The 19,779-nt window shown below is 34.3% G+C and overlaps 3 protein-coding genes across 12 annotated transcripts in view; 2 read left to right on the plus strand and 1 right to left on the minus strand.

Annotated features, from left to right (window-relative positions):
• lap (like-AP180) overlaps nucleotides 1-15,781 on the plus strand; it is a 35,690-nt gene extending 19,909 nt beyond the window's left edge. For 2 of the 9 annotated variants that reach the window (XM_065356375.1, XM_065356377.1), the window contains 14 exons: nucleotides 1,092-1,194; nucleotides 3,803-4,011; nucleotides 5,297-5,445; nucleotides 5,540-5,631; nucleotides 6,634-6,784; nucleotides 7,606-7,758; nucleotides 7,841-7,973; nucleotides 8,042-8,149; nucleotides 8,958-9,341; nucleotides 9,441-9,561; nucleotides 9,637-9,736; nucleotides 9,822-9,878; nucleotides 13,015-13,171; nucleotides 15,170-15,781. In XM_065356375.1, coding sequence (XP_065212447.1) covers nucleotides 1,092-1,194; nucleotides 3,803-4,011; nucleotides 5,297-5,445; nucleotides 5,540-5,631; nucleotides 6,634-6,784; nucleotides 7,606-7,758; nucleotides 7,841-7,973; nucleotides 8,042-8,149; nucleotides 8,958-9,341; nucleotides 9,441-9,561; nucleotides 9,637-9,736; nucleotides 9,822-9,878; nucleotides 13,015-13,152 — 1,898 coding nt within the window. In that variant the 3' untranslated portion in view covers nucleotides 13,153-13,171; nucleotides 15,170-15,781. Of the gene's footprint in view, nucleotides 1-1,091; nucleotides 1,195-3,802; nucleotides 4,012-5,296; nucleotides 5,446-5,539; nucleotides 5,632-6,633; nucleotides 6,785-7,602; nucleotides 7,759-7,840; nucleotides 7,974-8,041; nucleotides 8,150-8,957; nucleotides 9,342-9,440; nucleotides 9,562-9,636; nucleotides 9,737-9,821; nucleotides 9,879-13,014; nucleotides 13,172-15,169 lie in introns of all 9 variants that reach the window. The other 7 variants (XM_065356374.1, XM_065356376.1, XM_065356378.1 and 4 more) reach the window with 6 other exon arrangements.
• A 599-nt stretch (nucleotides 15,782-16,380) lies between these two features.
• LOC135840070 (omega-amidase NIT2) lies at nucleotides 16,381-18,152 on the plus strand. The gene is made up of 6 exons (XM_065356403.1): nucleotides 16,381-16,846; nucleotides 16,922-17,068; nucleotides 17,197-17,381; nucleotides 17,469-17,637; nucleotides 17,708-17,941; nucleotides 18,019-18,152. Exons 1-6 carry the CDS (start codon nucleotides 16,681-16,683, stop codon nucleotides 18,108-18,110), a joined length of 993 nt encoding a protein of 330 aa, XP_065212475.1. The 5' UTR covers nucleotides 16,381-16,680; the 3' UTR covers nucleotides 18,111-18,152.
• Taf12 (TATA-box binding protein associated factor 12) lies at nucleotides 17,081-19,277 on the minus strand. 2 transcript variants are annotated; one of them, XM_065356410.1, is made up of 6 exons: nucleotides 18,936-19,277; nucleotides 18,823-18,868; nucleotides 18,665-18,759; nucleotides 18,405-18,597; nucleotides 18,176-18,322; nucleotides 17,081-17,301 (listed from the first exon to the last, which is right to left on the minus strand). In XM_065356410.1, exons 1-5 carry the CDS (start codon nucleotides 19,098-19,100, stop codon nucleotides 18,195-18,197), a joined length of 627 nt encoding a protein of 208 aa, XP_065212482.1. In that variant the 5' UTR covers nucleotides 19,101-19,277; the 3' UTR covers nucleotides 17,081-17,301; nucleotides 18,176-18,194. The 2 variants fall into 2 exon arrangements, with proteins under 2 accessions (XP_065212482.1, XP_065212481.1); XM_065356409.1 differs by having other exon boundaries at nucleotides 18,665-18,868; nucleotides 18,936-19,275.
• Nucleotides 19,278-19,779: the final 502 nt, after the last annotated feature.

Genomic DNA, 19,779 nt, shown 5'->3' on the forward strand with positions numbered 1-19,779 from the left:
GTTTGTTAAACATTTACAGATGAATGTTAAATTGTTTGCGGTGAAAAATTTCGTAATTGTTAAACATATCCTAGTAGGTATTCTAGGTTCTGAGGGTTTTGTTTCAATTGATTAAATGTTTTTCTATCGTAGCGGAAGGAAGATTTTAATAAATAATACTGAAAAGCTTTATCAGATTGCATGGTTGTTAGCAGGGAAAATATCGTCGCGAAGTTTGTATTCATTTCAACGAATTTATCATCTTCATCGTTAATGGTTTGAAAATATAATGGATTTATGGTCAATCCTAAATGACTCGATTGATAAAGTACTGAAAAACGATTAACATGTGTATTCATGTTCTTACTTACGACTTACCTACGTGATAATTTCTTAGCAGTTTTATGCCACGCTGTAAGTTATCAAGCATGCACTATGCTCTGATGAAATTTTCTCTGTAAGTTTTGTATTCGTCATGATTACCAGCTGATTGATTGCGAATAGCGTGTGTTGAATGATAATGGTGATGAAAATTTGTCGTTAAATTTATTAACATTCTCACGATGTTAATTCTGAAATGGAAATTTTTTTGAACTTACTCGTGTATAATTATTTACGTGTTGGTAATTTGGCTAATGTGTATAGGAAAATTGTTCGCAAATTATGACATTGTGAAATTCAAATCTAAAATAAACGTAGGTACATTTTCGAAATGCAGAAGTTTTTCAAACGTTAAAGATGTTTTTCAGTCGTAATTCCAAATACATCAGCCGTTCATTATGAGATTCCAACTGAATTTCAATTTCACCTTTCGATTCAGTGTTGTTTTCCCTATTAAAAACCCTCGATAAAGAAAACTTAGCTCAATAACAGTTTATAGAACCAGACATATGGCCCATTTATGGGGAAGTTTGATAGGCTTTTAGTCAGCTAATTTTATACCTCCAAAATACGAATTCTTTAACCGCGAAAAAATTGTTTGTGCTTTGGGTTGAATTTTTTTTTTCAAACAAGAAAAGACTATGTATCGAGGGAAAATTGTAGATATTATTTTATCGCTTTCGTTGAAATAAATTGACGTTTAATTTATCTTTATTTTTATTCTGTTACAGGATATGACATGTCACCATTCATCAGGCGGTACGCGCGTTATTTAAATGAAAAAGCGTTATCATACAGAACGGTAGCGTTCGATTTTTGCAAAGTTAAACGCGGGTGAGTACATTTTTCCTACGGTAATCGGCTTACCAGTTTGTTGAAAAAGGTATACCATGCCTGAACCGTAGGGTTTGTTTAACACTGTTGACCCTCATTTTCTTTCCAATTCCATAAAAGAGAAGTTACATTGTGTGTAACGCGTGGCTTGATTGATCGAGCGTGAATTTTGATCACAGAGCTTATATTGATGCGGAAAATTCATAGCTGCTATGAGGCTCATTCGATAAATTTCGTCCATTTTCGCTTCACCGCTCGTTATAATTATACGAGGGGGGGGGGAGTGCTTGTTTTCGAGATAGAGGGAAGGAATGAGTTTTTCTACTTTGACTGGTCTCGTTCTCACTTATTTATGTACTTTAGCTAGATTTCGGTTTTTATAGTTTTATTGGGGTATCATTTTTCTTTCAAAATTTGTTTAGGTGGATTTTAATCAATTTTGAGGCTTCTGTAATTCATTTCTAATACAAATATTTCATTTTTTGGGGATTGATTTTTTTTCTTCAACCACTCTAAACTGTACAGTTCCCATCTTGATTCATCAAAATTGAACGGTTATTATTTTATTAAATTAAATTGTGGCATGTTTCTTTCTACTGTGGTCTATGTGGTAAATATACATAACTTAGCGAGTGTGTTCCTTGCATGAGATAAAAGGGTAAAGGGTGTGTAGAAGAAAATAAATAAGCCTTTAAAATGTCTGAATTTGGATAAAAGCATTTGACCTAATGAGCTATAAAAATTTGAATTTTCAATTACTACGAATTAAAGAAGCAGCAAGTTGGACTGATTTTAATTTTAAAAAATGTATCCCCCTTTCACATCCATAAAAACAAATTTGCCAAAAAACCTACAACTATTATTTTATTATTTGGGACATCGAATGTTGTTTGGTGTAAGAAATTTTGCTGTCGTGAAATGAAAGTGAAGTTAAATTACCTGTGTTAGATTTTAGATACCTACGTAGACGCTCTAGAATGTTACGTCGACGGAACGCGGTTCGGTATTTCATTATTGATTATGGTTTTGTAAATGTGCTGGTTCGCTGACTTTGGTTTGAAAATGTTGCGAAAAATGTCACCTACAGATGAATTTACTCAGCATACCCATCGTTCAGGGCGATTCGAATTATTTCATCGATCATTATCTTTCATCGAAGCGATAAAATACTTAAAGTGAATATTTTCATGTCATCACACCTGATTACCTACTTATACGGTTAAATCTAAATTTAAAGAAAAAAACGTACCTACGTACATGAGCAATTTTTGGAAATACTTAGAACCTACAAGAGAATCGATGGATACATTTTGAATTTTATTCATTATTATTCCAGAAAAATGCATTTCTGATCACATTTGAATTAAAATCATATTAGAGACCCAATTTAAATGAAATTGGCGATAGTGGTGATTTTCAGAAGACCATTTTTTTTTGAAATGTGAAAATGTGTGATTGAGCAGCTGAAGCCTGAAACTCGATAATTTCATGCTTTTTTGGACGTTCTCGTGACTTCCATCATTTTTTTGAGAGCGATTTTCGACAGGAATGGGAAACAATGTTTTTTTTTAAGTTCAGATTTTTCCAAAAAATATCCTAAAATTTCGAAATGTGCGATTGGGCTGCTACAATTCTGGGAAACCTTTTTCTAGGTCAAATTTTAACTACCAACACGTTTGGAAGGACATTTTCAGCGTATAAAGGAGGGGGAAAAATGTGTTTTTGGGATAGAAATGTTTTCTGAAAAATTGTTGAAAATTCCTAAAAGTGTGATGGGGCAGCTGCAACTTTGGGAGTACGTATTTAATCTGGGTCATATTTTCACTACCATCGTGTTGAGCAGGGTGGTGTTGAACGATGTTTTCTAACCTTATGTGTACAATGTACATGCTGCGAGGATTATAATTTTGTAACGGTTCATTTGCTTCGTAAATAATTTGTTTCAAAATTCAACTTATAGTGGGACAAAGGTGACTGGAAAACCTGGTTTATTAATTGAAAAGCTTGGCATTTGAAATTCAATGTACGTAGATGAAAATAAATCGATAATACTTGCTTAATCTGTTTTTGAAGGTTTTTGATAATCTTTTTCCCAAGTGTCCAAATTTTGTGCCTAAATGGTCCTAATCAATATCAATTATCGTAAATCTGTTCACTGCCGTTTTCAATTCGTTTTTGGTTTCCTAGACTCCTCGATATTGCTTTCAGTATGTTCAAATTGGATAATAAAACGTGAACTGTTCCTCCTTTTCTCCCTTCTCTTTATTCTGAAACGGAAGCACGAGCTCTTATTGTGTCATTTTTTATTCAACGAGGTTTTATTCGAGTCGAAGAGCTACCTATTTAAAAATTAATTAGATGTACTATTAGTCGATTAATAATTCGAATCGCCAAAGAGGTTTTTTTTTGTTATGAAAAAAAAATCAGGTAGAATATTTATAAAAATGTTATATGGAAAAATAAGAAGAGGTTGAGGAATAACTGAAAAAAATATCAGTTCGACCCACGAGTAAAAAAGAGAAATGACGAAGATGGAAGATTCGCGTGACTTGAAAATTTTTTCTTACTTACAGTACTTACAACTAATCGTCTGTTTTGTAATTTTCAGAAAGGAAGATGGCGTTTTAAGAACCATGAACTCGGATAAATTATTGAAAACTTTACCAGTACTGCAGAGTCAACTGGACGCGTTATTGGAATTCGATTGTACTGCGGCTGATTTAGCAAACGCCGTCATTAGCATGGCTTTTATGTTATTATTTAGGGACCTTATCAGATTGTTCGCCGGTTATAACGATAGTATTATCAATTTATTAGGTAAGACGTTAATCCAAGATCGTAATGTCGTATGTGAAAGCACCTGCAGACTAGTGTGTTACAACGGTTACATAAAATAATGGGGGAAAAACACGCAGAAGAAGTCGCGTTTATGTGAAAGTATGGTATGGTTGTTTGCGATGACACGATGCACGTTGTATCGTCGAATGGCATCAAAACGATACGGTAAATTAATAAAATTAACCGGTGTAATTATTCAAAACGGTGTCGAGTCGAGTATCGGCGTATTGAACGAAAAAGTAAATTGCATAGGAACTGGAAGGCAATAGGCGGGCATCCGTTCAAGAAGTAAACAGTAGAGGAAAATAGGTAGCTTAGTTTGATTTTAAATTTCCTAAACGATTGGTCGATACTTAGTTTAGAAAAAATAAATTACCTGGCAATACGTTAGCGAAAGAGTAATTTAGCTACAAGGTTGGTAAAGCGACATTACCTTAATGGAATTGTACGATGTTTTATGTAAGAAAATACACCAACGATTGGTTGAAGCAAAACGAGAATTTCGCAGAATCATTGGAAAAATTATACTTTTCAAATTGGACGGATATAAAGTTCTATTTCGGTTCGAGCACAGAATACAGCTTGAAGGATTTATTACGCCGTTATAATATGGATTTCAAAGTCGACGGCGATAGGAAAACCGGCGAAGAATGCGAATACGACGCCATGTTCCAAATTTCCAAGTATACCGAGCAAGTCGGCGTGGGCGAAACGAAAGAATCGTCGAGTAGCGTAACCAACGAATCAGGCACTTGGGAAATGACGTCTCCGAGCACCGTGGTTGGCAGATACACCAGCAGCTCGGATGAAGATAAGGACGACGTGAACGACGAAGAAGAATTTATTATAGGCGAAGAAGAACAAACGATTAACGAGCTGCCACCTCCGCCTTCGTCGACGATTCAAGATTGGAATAAGGATTTATCCGCTGCGTCTACCTGTACTTCGGATATAGTGCAGGTGAAACAAGAAAAGGATTCTTGGGCCTACGAAGCGAAACGGAAAAATGATTTCGAGAGTTTCATCGAAAACAAGTTTCGTTGCATGGAGGCAAAGCTTTGTAAAAGATGTTGCCCGAAGGATTGTCTCGATGCGTTCAAAAATGTTTACAAACGTATGAGGAAAATCTAAGAAATCGTTCGCCTTCTCACATACTTTATCCACTTATTTTATGTAACCGATGTGACGCGTTTATTTTATCTATTAGCGTAATATACACTGGTCGAAAAAGATTAGATTTTTTAAATTTTATTCTTATTTGCAGAAAAATATTTCGAAATGAATAAGAAGCAGTGTCGCGAAGCTCTTGATCTCTATAAAAAATTCCTAATTCGAATGGATCGAGTTGGAGAATTTTTAAAAGTCGCCGAAAACGTCGGTATCGATAAAGGCGAAATTCCGGATTTGACGAAAGTACGTACCTACCTGTATGCCTTTTGTAAAATTTTATTCGTCCTCCTTCGATGGGCAGAAGTTGACTAATTACTATCGTTTTCGGTTCTTATAGGCACCTAGTAGTCTACTGGATGCTTTAGAACAGCATTTAGCTGCATTGGAGGGTAAAAAATCGGTGGTCAATACGCCGACGCAAGCAGCAACGTGAGTAGAAGAAACATACCGCTACTAGCGAAAATAAAGTCTTGAGCCTGGGTATCTTGAAACACGAACCGAATAAGAATGAGAACGCAGGGTGTCCGTTTTTCCAAGTTTTGATGGGTTCTGCAGGTCCGCTTTTCGACAAATTAGCGTTGGATGTCGCAGAAGTGTTGTAAAGCCCTAAATTGGCCCAAAGAACCGCCATTTTTCATTGAAAACTTATTGAAAATTAATGTACATATTCTACAGTTTTAGGTTTGAATTGAGAAATTTCGTTTTGGTTCTAATAAAGCTACACAGAAATTCGGTTCAGAGTTTACCGAACTGGTTGCCAATCAGAGTAAGAAAATTAGGGGCGAGGGACAGGGTTGGAGTATGAAAAATACTCGATACTATTTTCTATTCTCCTTCTCGTTTTTGAGAAGCTTACTTTGTGTTCTAGGCGTGTGGAATTTTTGTTTCGAAAAAGCGACGAAAATGTGTGATCTGTTGAACCTTGTGTCCTGTTGCAGTAGCCATGTCAAATTCAAGCCATTTTGATGATCAAAGATTAGCATCCTCTCGATTGAAAATTGTGTCCAAAATTGAGTACGTTAAAGTTCTCAAGAAGAAATTTAAATTACTGCTTGGTTAAAATGCACCAATTTACCAAAATTCTATCTAGTGATGCGTTTTCATCCCCCTCCGTTTTTCATGTTTTGTGGTTGTTCTTGCGCTTACAGCTGATTTTTATTTTTTCTCTAAATTTTAAAGCGTTCTAAAAAATGTGTATTCATATTTTATCAATCACTCAGTGGAAATTATTTTGAATTTTGTGTTTCAATCTACGCTCTGGGAAGGTTATTTTTGATATACGTTTTAATTTATTATGTTTTCATGCCATTGGCTCATTTTTACCTCTCTTTCATGTCAAGCTTTATTTTCGCTGGTGGTCGTTGAATTCGTTCGCATTCGTTGATCCGAATGACTTCAAGAGCGATAGTTAACTTCATTATTTAATTTCAGGCAACAAAGAACCGACGTAAGGAGCGGGGTAAGCGCATTATCTTCGACTAGTTCGTCGTTTGGTACTGCAGCGCAGCAGTCTGAAATTGTAGATGAAAATACCGCCAGGCAAGCCTTGGCTGAAGAAGAAGCTATCTTAAATCAATATAAAGTAAGCGATAAATTTGAGAACTTAACGCTGTTCCGTTCTGGACAGACGCTTAAGCAGAGCACCAAAAATGAAGTCTAGTCGCATGCGTGATGACTGATGAGTAGTAATAGTTACATAAATTCAAAAAATGGATTTTTAAATTTATTTTCATGGCTGTCAATCTGTACCATGTGGTGGATAAATAAGTAGGCAATATTTTGGAAGCTAATTTTTTTTTACATAATTTCATTATTCCACAGTGCGTTATCTCGTTAATTTTTCGCGCATACGATTACAAGACAATTCAGTCATTTTATTTTATTTTATTATTTTTTTTTGATAAGAGAGATTAGTTATTACCATTACTCGAAGTATTCTGATTCAGCATCATGTTAAAGTGTAACGACAGGTCCGAATAATTTATCAAATTTCTCCTTACTTATATTTTCCGACGTCATATTCTACATTTGGTGAAACTGTGTCGTTTCATATCAGCCTCTCGTATCGTGGTAAACACTGATTGATTACATGAAAAAAAAAATAATAAAAATAGTTTCACGCAAATTAAAAGTAGAATGTAGAATTTTCAGATATCCCCATCTTATGGATCTCTCAAACTACATATTAGAAAAATGACCACCTTTTTCTGAGTTTCGAGGAGTAAAATCAAAAGAGAAAATAAAATTTAATAGATTTCGAGTTGTACGAAATTAGTATGACATTATGCAACACGCACGACATGACGTTTGGTGCTCTGGGGTACGGACAGACGCTTGTTTTTTAAGAAAGAAAAAATGATGATAAATTTATCAACTTGTGTTTTATTTTGATCGATCAAGCAGGCAAAAGTTCAAAGTCCAGTATCCAGTATTCCGAACGCAAATTCAAATGCTAACACTGCTACGACAAATCCATTCCTTAGTTCACCAACGCAACCGATTGTCGATTTGTTTTCAGCGCCTGTGGCGCCTGCCGCTTCAAAAAATACTAATCAGGTACATAGAAAGATCTATCGAGATGATTTGTAATATTCTCTAGTTATCTAATTGATTTTAATCGAGTTCTTTCATATTTTAGACGAAAGCTTCAGATGATTTACTTCAGCTGGGGAATCCATTCGCCGATATGTTCGCTCAGCCTGCGGCACCAGTTCCATCTGCGACGGCATTTAATAATAACGTTTCTAATAATAATATATGGATGACCAATGGTAGGTGGTAAACGGTGTTAGTGAGGGGTTTTTTCAGCGTATGCGCTTAATCGGTTGTATTTTGACAGGTTTTTCTAATAATAAACCTTCATTGACGAATGCGTTCGTCGATGATCGTTCATTTACTTCAGTATTTGGTGACACAAACACTACATCTTCTTCGACCACAACGACTGGTAAGTTAGGTGGCTTCCTCGACAGGTGTTTGGGTTTTTCTATTGAAAGATAGGCTTGATTTTACCAATGTGGAATTTGTGTTGTTTTTTCCCCTTTCACTATTAACACGTTTTTCTCTTTCAAATTGGCTTTCTGTATTAATCGCTTTTGTTCTGGTTTTGGAAAAATTGTCATAATAAGACTAACGTAAATGAAATAAGATGAATGTAAAAATAATACGAACGCTGTATAAACAGCTTTTCCCATGTACAAATCCTTTAATAACCAGCGTTGTGAATTAAATTGTTTCTTGAGAAAGGAATTACTTACAGGCCAGTGAAATCAGCTTGAGACAATTGGCTTTCAAAAACATAAAGTTATGATAAGTTATTGAGGCATTTGAAAACGAACTAATTGTTCGGTACTTTTTTTGATTTTCGGTGGGATCTTTTCAAAATAAGGGGGAAATAATTGTACCTTATGCACTAAACATTTATAGTAGAAGTCATCAAACTTCACTGTGATTAAATTATGGATATTCGGGTGAGAAAATTGAGGTAGTAGCATTTTTATTTGGAAAATGGAGGCTTACACTTGGCGATTTCCATTTTTTTGACCTGTTGGTAAAATTTGAACTTATTTTTCATTCGATTCTTTTCAATTGAGAGTGTCGAGGTTGAATAAAGTACTTACTCGGAACACTTCACGTCAGATATTGCATTTTTATGTTGAAGAAACATTGTAGAAAATATTGTTGTTAAATTTTTAAAAAATGAACTATTTTTCTTTTCACTTGGCGTATTTCTAACATTGGGGATTTTTTTCAAGCTGCTTCTGACGGATCAATTCCTTCTTCTGGTAGTGCTGTCCAATTTATTGGCGATAGGGAGGACGCTGGTGATCTGAGTGGCTTATCGGGCGAGAGCGAGGAAGCGAGAAATTTACGAGCTGGTATGGCGCCACCGCCACCCAGACCGCCTCCTCCGGCAGCCGGGCAACCTGTTGCCGGAACCAAGACGGCTCTGGATGACTTGAATGATAGTATCAGAGTAGCTATGGGATCACCGTCGCGTCCTCCACCTCCCGCTTCCCAACAACCTATACCCGTTATCCCAGGTGGCGCACCTGTTGCGCAACCTATCATGCAGGGTTATCCTCCGTTACAACAACAGTTGTATGGGTCTCCTGTTAAATTCCCCCCTGGTCCACCGGGTAAGTAGTGGTGATTGCTTGAGGTTTGGCGCGTCGCGTTTTCACTTCATAGTTTGGCGACCTGCTGATGTAATTTGTTTTGTTTTAATTTTGATTTAGGGTCGGTGGTCGCGTGTCCGACCAGCACAGGAACTAGTAAAGTGATAACTGGTGATCTTGAAAGTAGTATAGCCAGCTTGGCGGAAAATCTTACCATTAATAAAGCTAATACGCAAACTAAGTAAGTCTTTGAATGAGCGTCTTTTCTGTAATCGTCGAAAGCATCGATATGAACGTTGTATGCTCTATTTTGCAGACCTATTCAATGGAATTCGCCAGCAAAAGGTGGTAATAATCCGTCGTCGTGGACACCTCAACCGATGGCGGCCACAACTGGAGTTAATTATAGACCTATGGTATGATTTGTATTATAGAATTAGCTAGCTGGCGTGTTTTTCTGTAATATAGCTTCGCTACTATTTACACAATGGACGATTTTAGGTGCAAGGAATACCTCCCACAAATCCTGCGACTACATTCCCAGCTGCTTATTCGATGGTAAGCGGTTATCTAGCACTTATGGTTTAAGGGTCGATTATTTATTATGCACAATAACACTGGTCAAATGGTGTATGATATGCATGTCAAGTCTTCTAATGATATTGCAACGTTCTCTTTGTATATACCCACACTAAATAGGCGACTTTTTTTTTGAATTTTTGCTGGTGTAGTTTTTATAAAGATAAAAATGCTATTCGGATTGCTTTTTCCTCAAAACATTTCTTTTAAAAATCCTGTTGATGAATGGAAAAAGTTTTTTTTTCTGAAAAAATTCATTTATTCATTTTGTTGTTGAAATGCAATGGGTATTTACTCATTGCATTCATTTTCAATTGGTAATAAAATTCTTATAACAAGTTGATTACTTTTTCAATAAAAATAATCAATGATTTTTTTTTTTTTGATACAATCATTTTCTAATTCAAATCTCATGTATACGTTGCCATTTCACAAAAAGATTTTACATTCAATTTATTAGGTTTTAATTTGATATGCATTGCATTGTAGGTTTTATTTAAGGTATTGGTGGATCGAATTTTTTGTTTGTGGTTTTGTTAACCTGTTTGTTTTTTGTTTTCAAAAATTGTGATAAGGGAGCACTTATTGATTGCCACTAAACCGCTGATTTTCACGTTTCCCTTATTACTAATCACCCTTTCCCTTACTCACTCTAAAGGAATCAATGTTTAAGATGATCCGGGGCATTTCTGATCTCTGTAGCATATTGAAAAAGTTTGATTATTAAAAACACTTGAGGAAAATTCTGTAAGATGATGATCTCCTTTCTTCTTCCTACATTGAGTTCGATTATATCGACTACTTTTGAAGCTTGGTTATCAATCCACTCATTTTTTGTTATTTTTTGTACTTTCTTATACCTCCTTAGTTTCGGCAGTTCGATTGATACAAATATTTATCGTTACGTATGGATTTTTAAATTATAAGTAAAATTTTTATAAAAACAGAAACCAGATGTTTTTGTCTGCGTAAACAGTTTGTAGTATAATTTCGAGTACAAAAAATTCGATCCACTTTTTTAATAGATTAATTATTTGAATGAAAGTGTGCGTTAACTTATGGTTTAGAGAAATCTCTTCGCATTAAATCTTGAATTCTTAGATATATTGCTGAATTTTATGTTTATATTATACACACAATTGATAGCTAACAAGTTGCATGTTCAGCGAAATGTTTATAATTTTTTTTTGTTTTCGAAATCTCATTATTTACGATTTTTTTTTGGCGTGCACAACTTTTATTGCTTTCAAACGCGTTTGGTAAACCATTAATTTTCACTTCGAACTCGAATCAATTAACTCATGTTTGGGATTTAATAATAAAAACTCGAATCAAAATTTTCTAGGCCTTTACTAAAACCATTGCTAATGACTAAATCTGATTAACTCGCGATGTTTTGTATAATAGGTGATTCAGAAATTTTGATCAGTCATCTTAATATAAGATTTTACTAATAGGTGGAGTGAAAAAAGAATAACTGAAATTTTGACAGTTAATCTCGAGGAGGTTGATGTTGAGTAGAAGTTTATTCGTATGAATTATAATGTTTTTAGAACCTACTGACATAATTTTACGTAGGAAAAAATACTGAGTGCACTACAAAGGCGTGACTCAACTTTCAGTAACCATCGAATGAAAGCTAAGAATGAGAGTCAACTTCGATACCATTTCGGAGATGAATGAACTCGTAAATTGAAAAACAAAAAGATTTCGTTAATTTTGCACACGTTGCCATTTTTTGTGCTTGTAAAAGGGAGGAGGGCACTAATGTTGAGCAATATTTGAAATTTTTTTAGTGCAGTGTTCATCAAACTTCAGGATATTAATTTATCAGAAAATATTCGTGACTTTCAGTTTCAAAGTAAACTTTGAATTTTCATGCTGGTTCATTTGTTTGGCGTTGAGTTGATGGTAAAAATTTTGTGATTATCAAAGAATGGAAAGAGCGTTTACAAAATGCCTCTCCTTATTTTGTAAATTTTAAAATGAATGTTCATTTTTCAGATTTGGCGAATTTTTAATAATTTAAAACCCCATGAAAAGCATGAAAATTTACAGAAAGCTGAAATCTGATTTTAGTCCTCATTTTCAACGTCTTGAATCAATTGGTGGTGGTTTCAAGCTTTTCTGGAGCCTCCGACGGATTTTTTAATCATTTTTTTTTTTCAAAAAATCTTTTAAGGGGATCCTAATAAAGTTTAGAAAGTGCAAACTTGCATAAGCTAATTTTGTGATGTTCTCTCCCTCCGGATTGATTTATTCAATTTTGAAAATATTTGCGTTTTGTGGAAAAAAGTGAAATTTATTCTACCTACTACCACATTTTCAAAGTTGAAGGAGCTGCGTAGGTTAGAAATTTTCACTGAGTCACAGTAATTCAATCACGCTTGTAGCTAGGCTGCCAACTTCAATTTTGATGACGAGCTATTTTGTCATAAACTTTCTTTTATTCATTCATTTTGGAAATTACGACCAAAAATTTTCAACTTTTATAATCACTTGAGTTTTTCTAAATTTTTTAACTAATTTTCTGCATACCTTTACATATTTAGAATATTTTGGTAGAGAACCTTTTTTGTTTGCCTTCAGAAGTTATGCCTGGTTTCGTGCTTGAAATTTTCATTTTTGAGTTCCTTGAAATAGTAGTTGTTTCAATTCCTAACGAGGTCATTACGTCATATTGTAGGTAAGTTCGACGCGTTCGAATGACGAAATGTGAGTTTCTTCTAAATTGATTTTGTATCTTTTCTCTCACAATGCACCCGTCCCTTCTGAATCCCCTGTTCTCAATGGATTGCTTGAAATGCTCTGTTACATTTGATTGGTAGGTGCCAGGTGGATGTTATTTCTTAGGGGACTGTTTGGAGCTCATGGAGATAGATACATTTAGGTACCTACTAAAACAGTAAAAATTTATGTAAAAAAAACCATGAAAATTATTAAATGAAAAAAAAGAGAAAAAAAGAAACTGAGTAATGAAATAACACATGCAACTTGTTGTCTTGAAAATTCATATGGTACATTACGCTTGGTCTATTGAACATGTATCCTTACGCAAAAGAAAAAACTATTTGCGCCAAGCTTCCTCCTATATGTAAATTATTTTCGGGTGCAGGGTATGCAAAATATGCCTGCGGCTAGAATGGCAGCGCCCCCGTACAATAATGTTGCAATGATGAATCAACCACAGCAGCCTATAGTTCCTCCACAAGCGCAACAGGCGACCACTCTAGATCCTTTTGGAGCGCTTTAATATTTATTATGTGAAGGAAGTAAGTGATCGAAAGATAATTTTTCTGTATAAAAATGTGTTTTCTTTTCTCTGTCGCGTGTGGATTTTGTAGCGAAATGCTTCAAATTTACCAGCTTTAATTTGCATGGCATGCAGCATGTGTAATAATATGTTTTCTGGTGTTGGATTTTTATGTTGAAAGGGCCTTTCAGGATAAGATGGTGAAATCCGCCCTTTCTCCAATTTTGATGAAACTCACCCAAGATGTTAGTATGGATGTAAAACCATCCCAAAAAATTTTTTGAGCCGACCCCCCCACCCCAACCCGAGAAATGCCCCCCTATGTGTTGAAAATTCAAAATGCTCGTTCTCCGGAGGGGGTGGTCCAAAAATTTTGAAACTTTCACAGAAAATAGTCACTAGGTAGGTGCGTGTGTGAAATTTTTTTCAAAAAAAAATTTTCATATTTTGGGGGTTTTTTGGGGGGGTTAAAAATTTCAAAAATTCGTAGAAAAAAAACGGGGAGGGGGCACATTGCGAAATTTTCTCAGAAATTTAGTTACACCCTAAGGTATAACATATATTTTTTGTGGAGCTCAAAAATCGGTGCAACATGCTCAAAAAAATCAAAAACTTGCAAAAAAACGTGTTTTTTCACCTTTTTTTTGCCATGTTCACACTTCCGAAGTCAACATTTTTTATGAAAATAACATTTCAAGTGAAGTACCTAAAAATACACAAAAATGACAATTTTACATTTTTGAGCCACAAATTGCATAGGTATAACGAATGATTACATTGCATAGAGCAGCACAATTGAATTCAAATGAAAAACCAACTCTCTAATGAGTGCTCAATTTTTCCATATACATCACACATGGTGGTGATCATACGCATACCTAAGTACTGTATGGTGAATTTTCTCGAGTGTTTGGTGGGTGCAAAAAAAATCCAACTATCGAATATTGAGGTACCTATTTTCAATTTGTTTTTTTTTTTCAATGGAACTTACTTTGACTGATTTCTCATTTCGAAGTACAACCAATTTCTGAACAAAAAAACAATAAAAAAAAAACGATAGAATGCTAGGTATATTACATGTAACAATATTTGATCAATAATCATCCGAATTAAGTAGGTACCATTTAAAAATAGAAAATTACTTTCTGGAATTTTTTTGGCAAGTATGTAGGTACCTAATTTTCAATCAATCCTCATTATCACTATTGGCTTCCGTCGTTATGGCAATATTTGAGCATGGCTTGAACAAATTCGTTAGAATTTCGTTAGGACAAACAATTCGAGACTTATATCTTCAGGCAGGATACTTGCTGTGAATTAGGGTTTCATCAAAACTTGATTCAATTGTGCTGCTCTATGCAATGTAATCATTCGTTATACCTATGCAATTTGTGGCTCAAAAATGTAAAATTGTCATTTTTGTGTATTTTTAGGTACATACTTCACTTGAAATGTTATTTTCATAAAAAATGTTGACTTCGGAAGTGTGAACATGGCAAAAAAAAGGTGAAAAAACACGTTTTTTGCAAGTTTTTGATTTTTTTGAGCATGTTGCACCGATTTTTGAGCTCCACAAAAAATATATGTTATACCTTAGGGTGTAACTAAATTTCTGAGAAAATTTCGCAATGTGCCCCCTCCCCGTTTTTTTTCTACGAATTTTTGAAATTTTTAACCCCCCCAAAAAAAACCCAAAATATGAAAATTTTTTTTTGAAAAAAATTTCACACACGCACCTACCTAGTGACTATTTTCTGTGAAAGTTTCAAAATTTTTGGACTACCCCCTCCGGAGAACGAGCATTTTGAATTTTCAACACATAGGGGGGCATTTCGCGGGTTGGGGTGGGGGGGTCGGCTCAAAAAATTTTTTGGGATGGTTTTACATCCATACTAACATCTTGGGTGAGTTTCATCAAAATTGGAGAAAGGGCGGATTTCACCATCTTATCCTGAAAGGCCCTTTGTTGAATCGATCATTTGTAATGTGTGTGTTTTTTTGCTTTATTTTTGAACAGGAATTTCAGTGGTGTGCTACTGACAGAAAGTAAGAAGACGGGATAGTTATTTAAGATATTACGAATGGTGTGATTCGATTCGTGTGCCATTACACTATTAGTATATTGATAGTTAATGGAAGCGTCGTCGGATTATTAATTTCTCTATAAAAGCTTTATTGCTTTCTTCCGCGATATATTACTATACAAGCAATGAATTATTTATTCCTGCGTGTGATGTAGAATACTTATTTATTTAGTACATATTAAAATTATGTATTATGACAAATTTTATCGCGTGTTTTTTTTTTTTTTTTTTTCGTTAGACAGATATTTGATTATTTAAAAATGTTGTATCATAGCATTATCAATGTTAAATATTTTATTTAGATATTACGAGAATACTATTTAAATACCCATGAAAATTATCGTATCACATTTTGATTCGTGCAATGTGAAATACCTACATTATAATAATTGTCTAGTACGTACCTCATGCGTTTTATTTTGTATACCTCTCTACTGTGTTGGAAATCGCATTCTATTTATTGTTCGATGCAACGTTATGATCACTTTTTTTTTGTAAATTTTCATTTATTAAAGAGTAGCATAATAAAAATATAGTGAAATGAGTGTTCTGCTGTTTGTTTCATCGTACTTTTGTATGAACTGTAAATACAATAATGTCCTGTACCAATGTACTTACCTACATTTAGCAACGAAATTTAAACAAGAATCATTTTCACAGCTCACATAGGCCGTCATCTGAACTGATTAGGTAACGATGATGAATTTTATGAATGATATTATGTTCAAGGATGGACTTGAGCAGCGAGTTTACATATAGAGGTACCTATCTACTCTGAATACATACAGAATCTTACAGAATTAATTTCAAAATGATTTATTGCATTTTTTACGCATTGCTAAAAATTGGATGAATGAGTCACATCACATGCACAAAGATAACTCTCAAAGCTGCCAGCATGCTTGCATTTCCAAAAGCTTCAAGCTTATTAGTTATTTTACTTTGAAAACATAGGTATCACGAGCAAAACAGAAATTTCAATTTTTGGGCAAATAATATTTTTGGTAATTTTTCAAATGAACAAAAATTTCTCTCGACTTTACGTCTTCTCATAGCTATATGAATGGAGAGTTGTGGCAACACTGGACTATACTGATTGATAATAAATTTCTCATCCGAACTTTGATAAAAACTAAATTCTGACCGTACGATAGTATTCAGTATTGCATTGAAGCTTGAAAGCTCTAAGTTGAAAAAGTCGGACAGATTAGTACCTGGTTCAATCGTTCAAACCTTTTCATTACCCATCAAATGTGAAGATTTATTTTTCAATTTTTCAGACATACCTATCATTCTAATTAAGCGTGAATCGTGATTCGTGTTTGGGTGATATTGGTATGCAATTTTAAACTGTGCTCTAAGAGCTTAGAAAGCTCTTATTTTTATCGCTAGCTGATTACGATAAAATTTATTGCGGAGGTGAACGAAGAAATTCGAGTATTCGATGTTATGTATAAACATTTTTAAGCATTCTATCGATGCTTTCAAACCTCGATATTCTTTTGGAGTTCGCCGGAATTATTCATCATTGTACTCAGTGTCGAAGAAGTGTTACGTTCATTTACTCATTTTTAAATTATTAACGCGCTCTGTGATGTCTTCCACCAAAGGTAGTTCATTCAACTCATTAATTGTAATTTCCTGTTTCCTCGTTACATTTTAGGCAAGATAATTTGAATTTCCAGGTACGAAATTAGCTCTTATCCAGTTGCTGAGTGTCGACGATAAAGAGTCTAATATCAAGAATGCCATTAAAATGATTGAAACGGCTAAAAATAATTCGGCGGATATCGCGATACTGCCGGAATGTTTCAATTCTCCGTACGGAACAAGTAAGGCAGTGATAATTGTACAAAAATAACAAACTTTATTTGAAAAAAAAAGAAAGAAAATAGGTATCGTACAGAACTAAAAATTCTACTAAAATAATGGAGATAGTAAACAACATTTTACATAACAGAGTTTTTTCCGAAATATGCTGAATCGATACCGGATGGTGCAACTTCACAAGCTCTATCGGAATGCGCTCGTAAAAACAATATTTTCGTAGTCGGTGGCACAATACCTGAAAAAGACGGCGATAAATTGTATAATACGTGCACTGTTTGGAATTCAAAGGGTAAACTCGTGGCGAAACATCGTAAAGTAATTAAAGATAACCCTTCAGCTTGAAAATTTCTCTCGTTATTGAATCCCTTCGTTCCTTACGACTAAGTTGTGATATTTCTACAGATTCATTTATTCGACATCGATATACCCGGCAAAATCACCTTCAAGGAATCAGATGCATTGAGTCCGGGTAATAATTACACGATTTTCGAAACGGATAAATTGAAAATAGGCGTAGGCATATGTTATGACGTTAGGTTTCCCGAATTAGGCAATATCTATCGAAATGAAGGTAATTCGTAACATTTTAATTATCCTAATGCTCAATTTGCTGTTCAACTGAGTCAATTTGTACCATTTAGGGTGTAATTTACTGATATACCCTGGGTCATTCAATGACGTTACTGGACCTTTACATTGGGCACTATTATTACGAGCTAGAGCCGTAGATAATCAGGTATACGTCACAGGAGTAGCTCCGGCACGAAACGAAAACGCAGAGTACAAATCGTACGGGCATACAATGTTCGTTAATCCATTAGGACAAGTAGAGTCAGAAACTGAATATCAAGAAGGAATATTATACGGCTACGTGGGTAAGTTGAGCAATTCGGAGTCGAGAAAACTCGTCAGTTTTAAGGCTACGAAATTATCAACGTATGAAATATTTCAGATACAGACAAAATTACCGAAACGAGACAGAACATTCCAATTTTGAAGCAGCGAAGAACCGATTTATACGATGTAACATATCCTCGTTTATAATGTTTCATTGAACATTAAATTATGCGCATTTCGTTATATTAATTTACGGTAATAGAAACACTCACCAACACGGTGATTTTTGAATTAATATTTTTTCAATGATTTTCTTATCAAGGCTAATCTCTGTTTATGAGCTTCGGTGATAGGGGGCTTCTTGTACGGTTTTACTTCTTCGGCACCAAATCCAGGTATCCACATGTTGTACATTTTTTCTAAAAAAAAAAAAATAATAATAATAAAATAAAAATAGAGAAAGATTTGAATATAGGCGAGAATAAACATCGTAACCCATACCTAAATATAATTGCACATCTTTCACTTCAACGGTATTTGAATTGCGATGTTTCGCAAACACACAAGCTGTATTTACAGTACTATTGACAAAATCGTCAACTAACTGAAGAAGTAAATCTTCTACTTCTTCATCCAATTGTTCGCAAGGGTCGATTTCTTTTACCAAGTCTTGTAATCGCGTTTTCGTTAAAATCTAAACAACATTCTGAATTAGTTCATCATGTTGACAATCTTAGATTAAGAATCACCGATGAACTTACCTGATCATGATTAACTGGAGCAGCAGCAGCAGCTTGATTCACAGTCGGCTGTACTTTTGGAGTATGACTTGTAACAATAGGTGTATTATGACTAGCTGGAGAAGATACAGCAGATGTAGGTGTCGTGTTATTCATCAATATAGAATGTAAGCTCATACTTGTTGCACTTGTGCTGGGAACCGTTGAAGGAATCGCATTTTCTGTCTGTGAATAGTGAATACAACTTCAATTACCGTCATCGCTAAATTGAAAAATTGTAGTTTGAAATTACCGTCGGTGGTTCTGCAATTTGTGAAGATGAATCCGACACTGCATTTGAATTCACTTGAATCGGAACATTCTGCGTGAATATTGTATTTGGTTCTACTTTTACTACATTGTTCTCCATTGGTTGAAATGTAGGCATATCACTTAGCAAATTATTGTTTGTTGTCATAACCGTTTCAACAGTTTCAGTCGTGGAACACTTCTGATTGTATATTTTAGAGTGAAAATAGCATAAAATGCTTCAAATATTCATAAAAGCGTAATCATATTTGCATGAGAAAATTTCATCAAAATTTAGGAGAGAAATGCGATTTTATTTTGCAACAAACTGCTGAATGCTGATAAAGGTTCATGAAAAGCCAATGGCGTATGGGCGAAACTGGATAAAGAGTTCTTCATGAGAACCATGAGACCACGACCCTCTCTGGCGGCAGCACTACCAAACACTTGAAAAAAATTAAAATTTTTATTAAAATTTTTTTTTTTTATTAAATTCATAATAAAAAATTAAAAATAAAATAATTAATTTTATATTTTATTAGTTAGTTAAACTTTTAATTAATGTTTCATTACTTTCATTTTATTTTTATTCAATCACGTATTACGTATATTATCTTTACTTTACTGTTTGAAACATTTATTTTTAAAACCTAGCAATATCAATCAAACTTTAAAATTTAAAGAGAGATAGAGAGAGATGATGAATCTGCAAGGTGAATATTTTACAAGAAATCAAAGAAATGATTACAACTATTACAAGTATACAAGTTACAACACTCTTGAAAGTTAAGTTGAAACTTGAAAGTTGAAACTTGAAAGCATTAATTTTTCATGTAAAAAAATAAAAA

Source organism: Planococcus citri, chromosome 3 (genome assembly GCF_950023065.1).
Source record: "Planococcus citri chromosome 3, ihPlaCitr1.1, whole genome shotgun sequence".
Taxonomy (NCBI): domain Eukaryota; kingdom Metazoa; phylum Arthropoda; class Insecta; order Hemiptera; family Pseudococcidae; genus Planococcus; species Planococcus citri.

Coding starts and splice junctions, on each gene's coding strand:
- Taf12 (XM_065356409.1), bottom strand. CDS start 19,100: ATGACAACAAACAATAATTTGCTAAGTGATATGCCTACATTTCAACCA. Junction 18,869..18,935: donor AAATTGCAGAACCACCGACG/GTAATTTCAAAC, acceptor CACTATTCACAG/ACAGAAAATGCGATTCCTTC. Junction 18,323..18,404: donor AGATGTGCAATTATATTTAG/GTATGGGTTACG, acceptor TTTTTTTTTTAG/AAAAAATGTACAACATGTGG.
- LOC135840070 (XM_065356403.1), top strand. CDS start 16,681: ATGTTATGTATAAACATTTTTAAGCATTCTATCGATGCTTTCAAACCT. Junction 17,069..17,196: donor CAATTCTCCGTACGGAACAA/GTAAGGCAGTGA, acceptor TTTACATAACAG/AGTTTTTTCCGAAATATGCT. Junction 17,638..17,707: donor CAATATCTATCGAAATGAAG/GTAATTCGTAAC, acceptor TGTACCATTTAG/GGTGTAATTTACTGATATAC.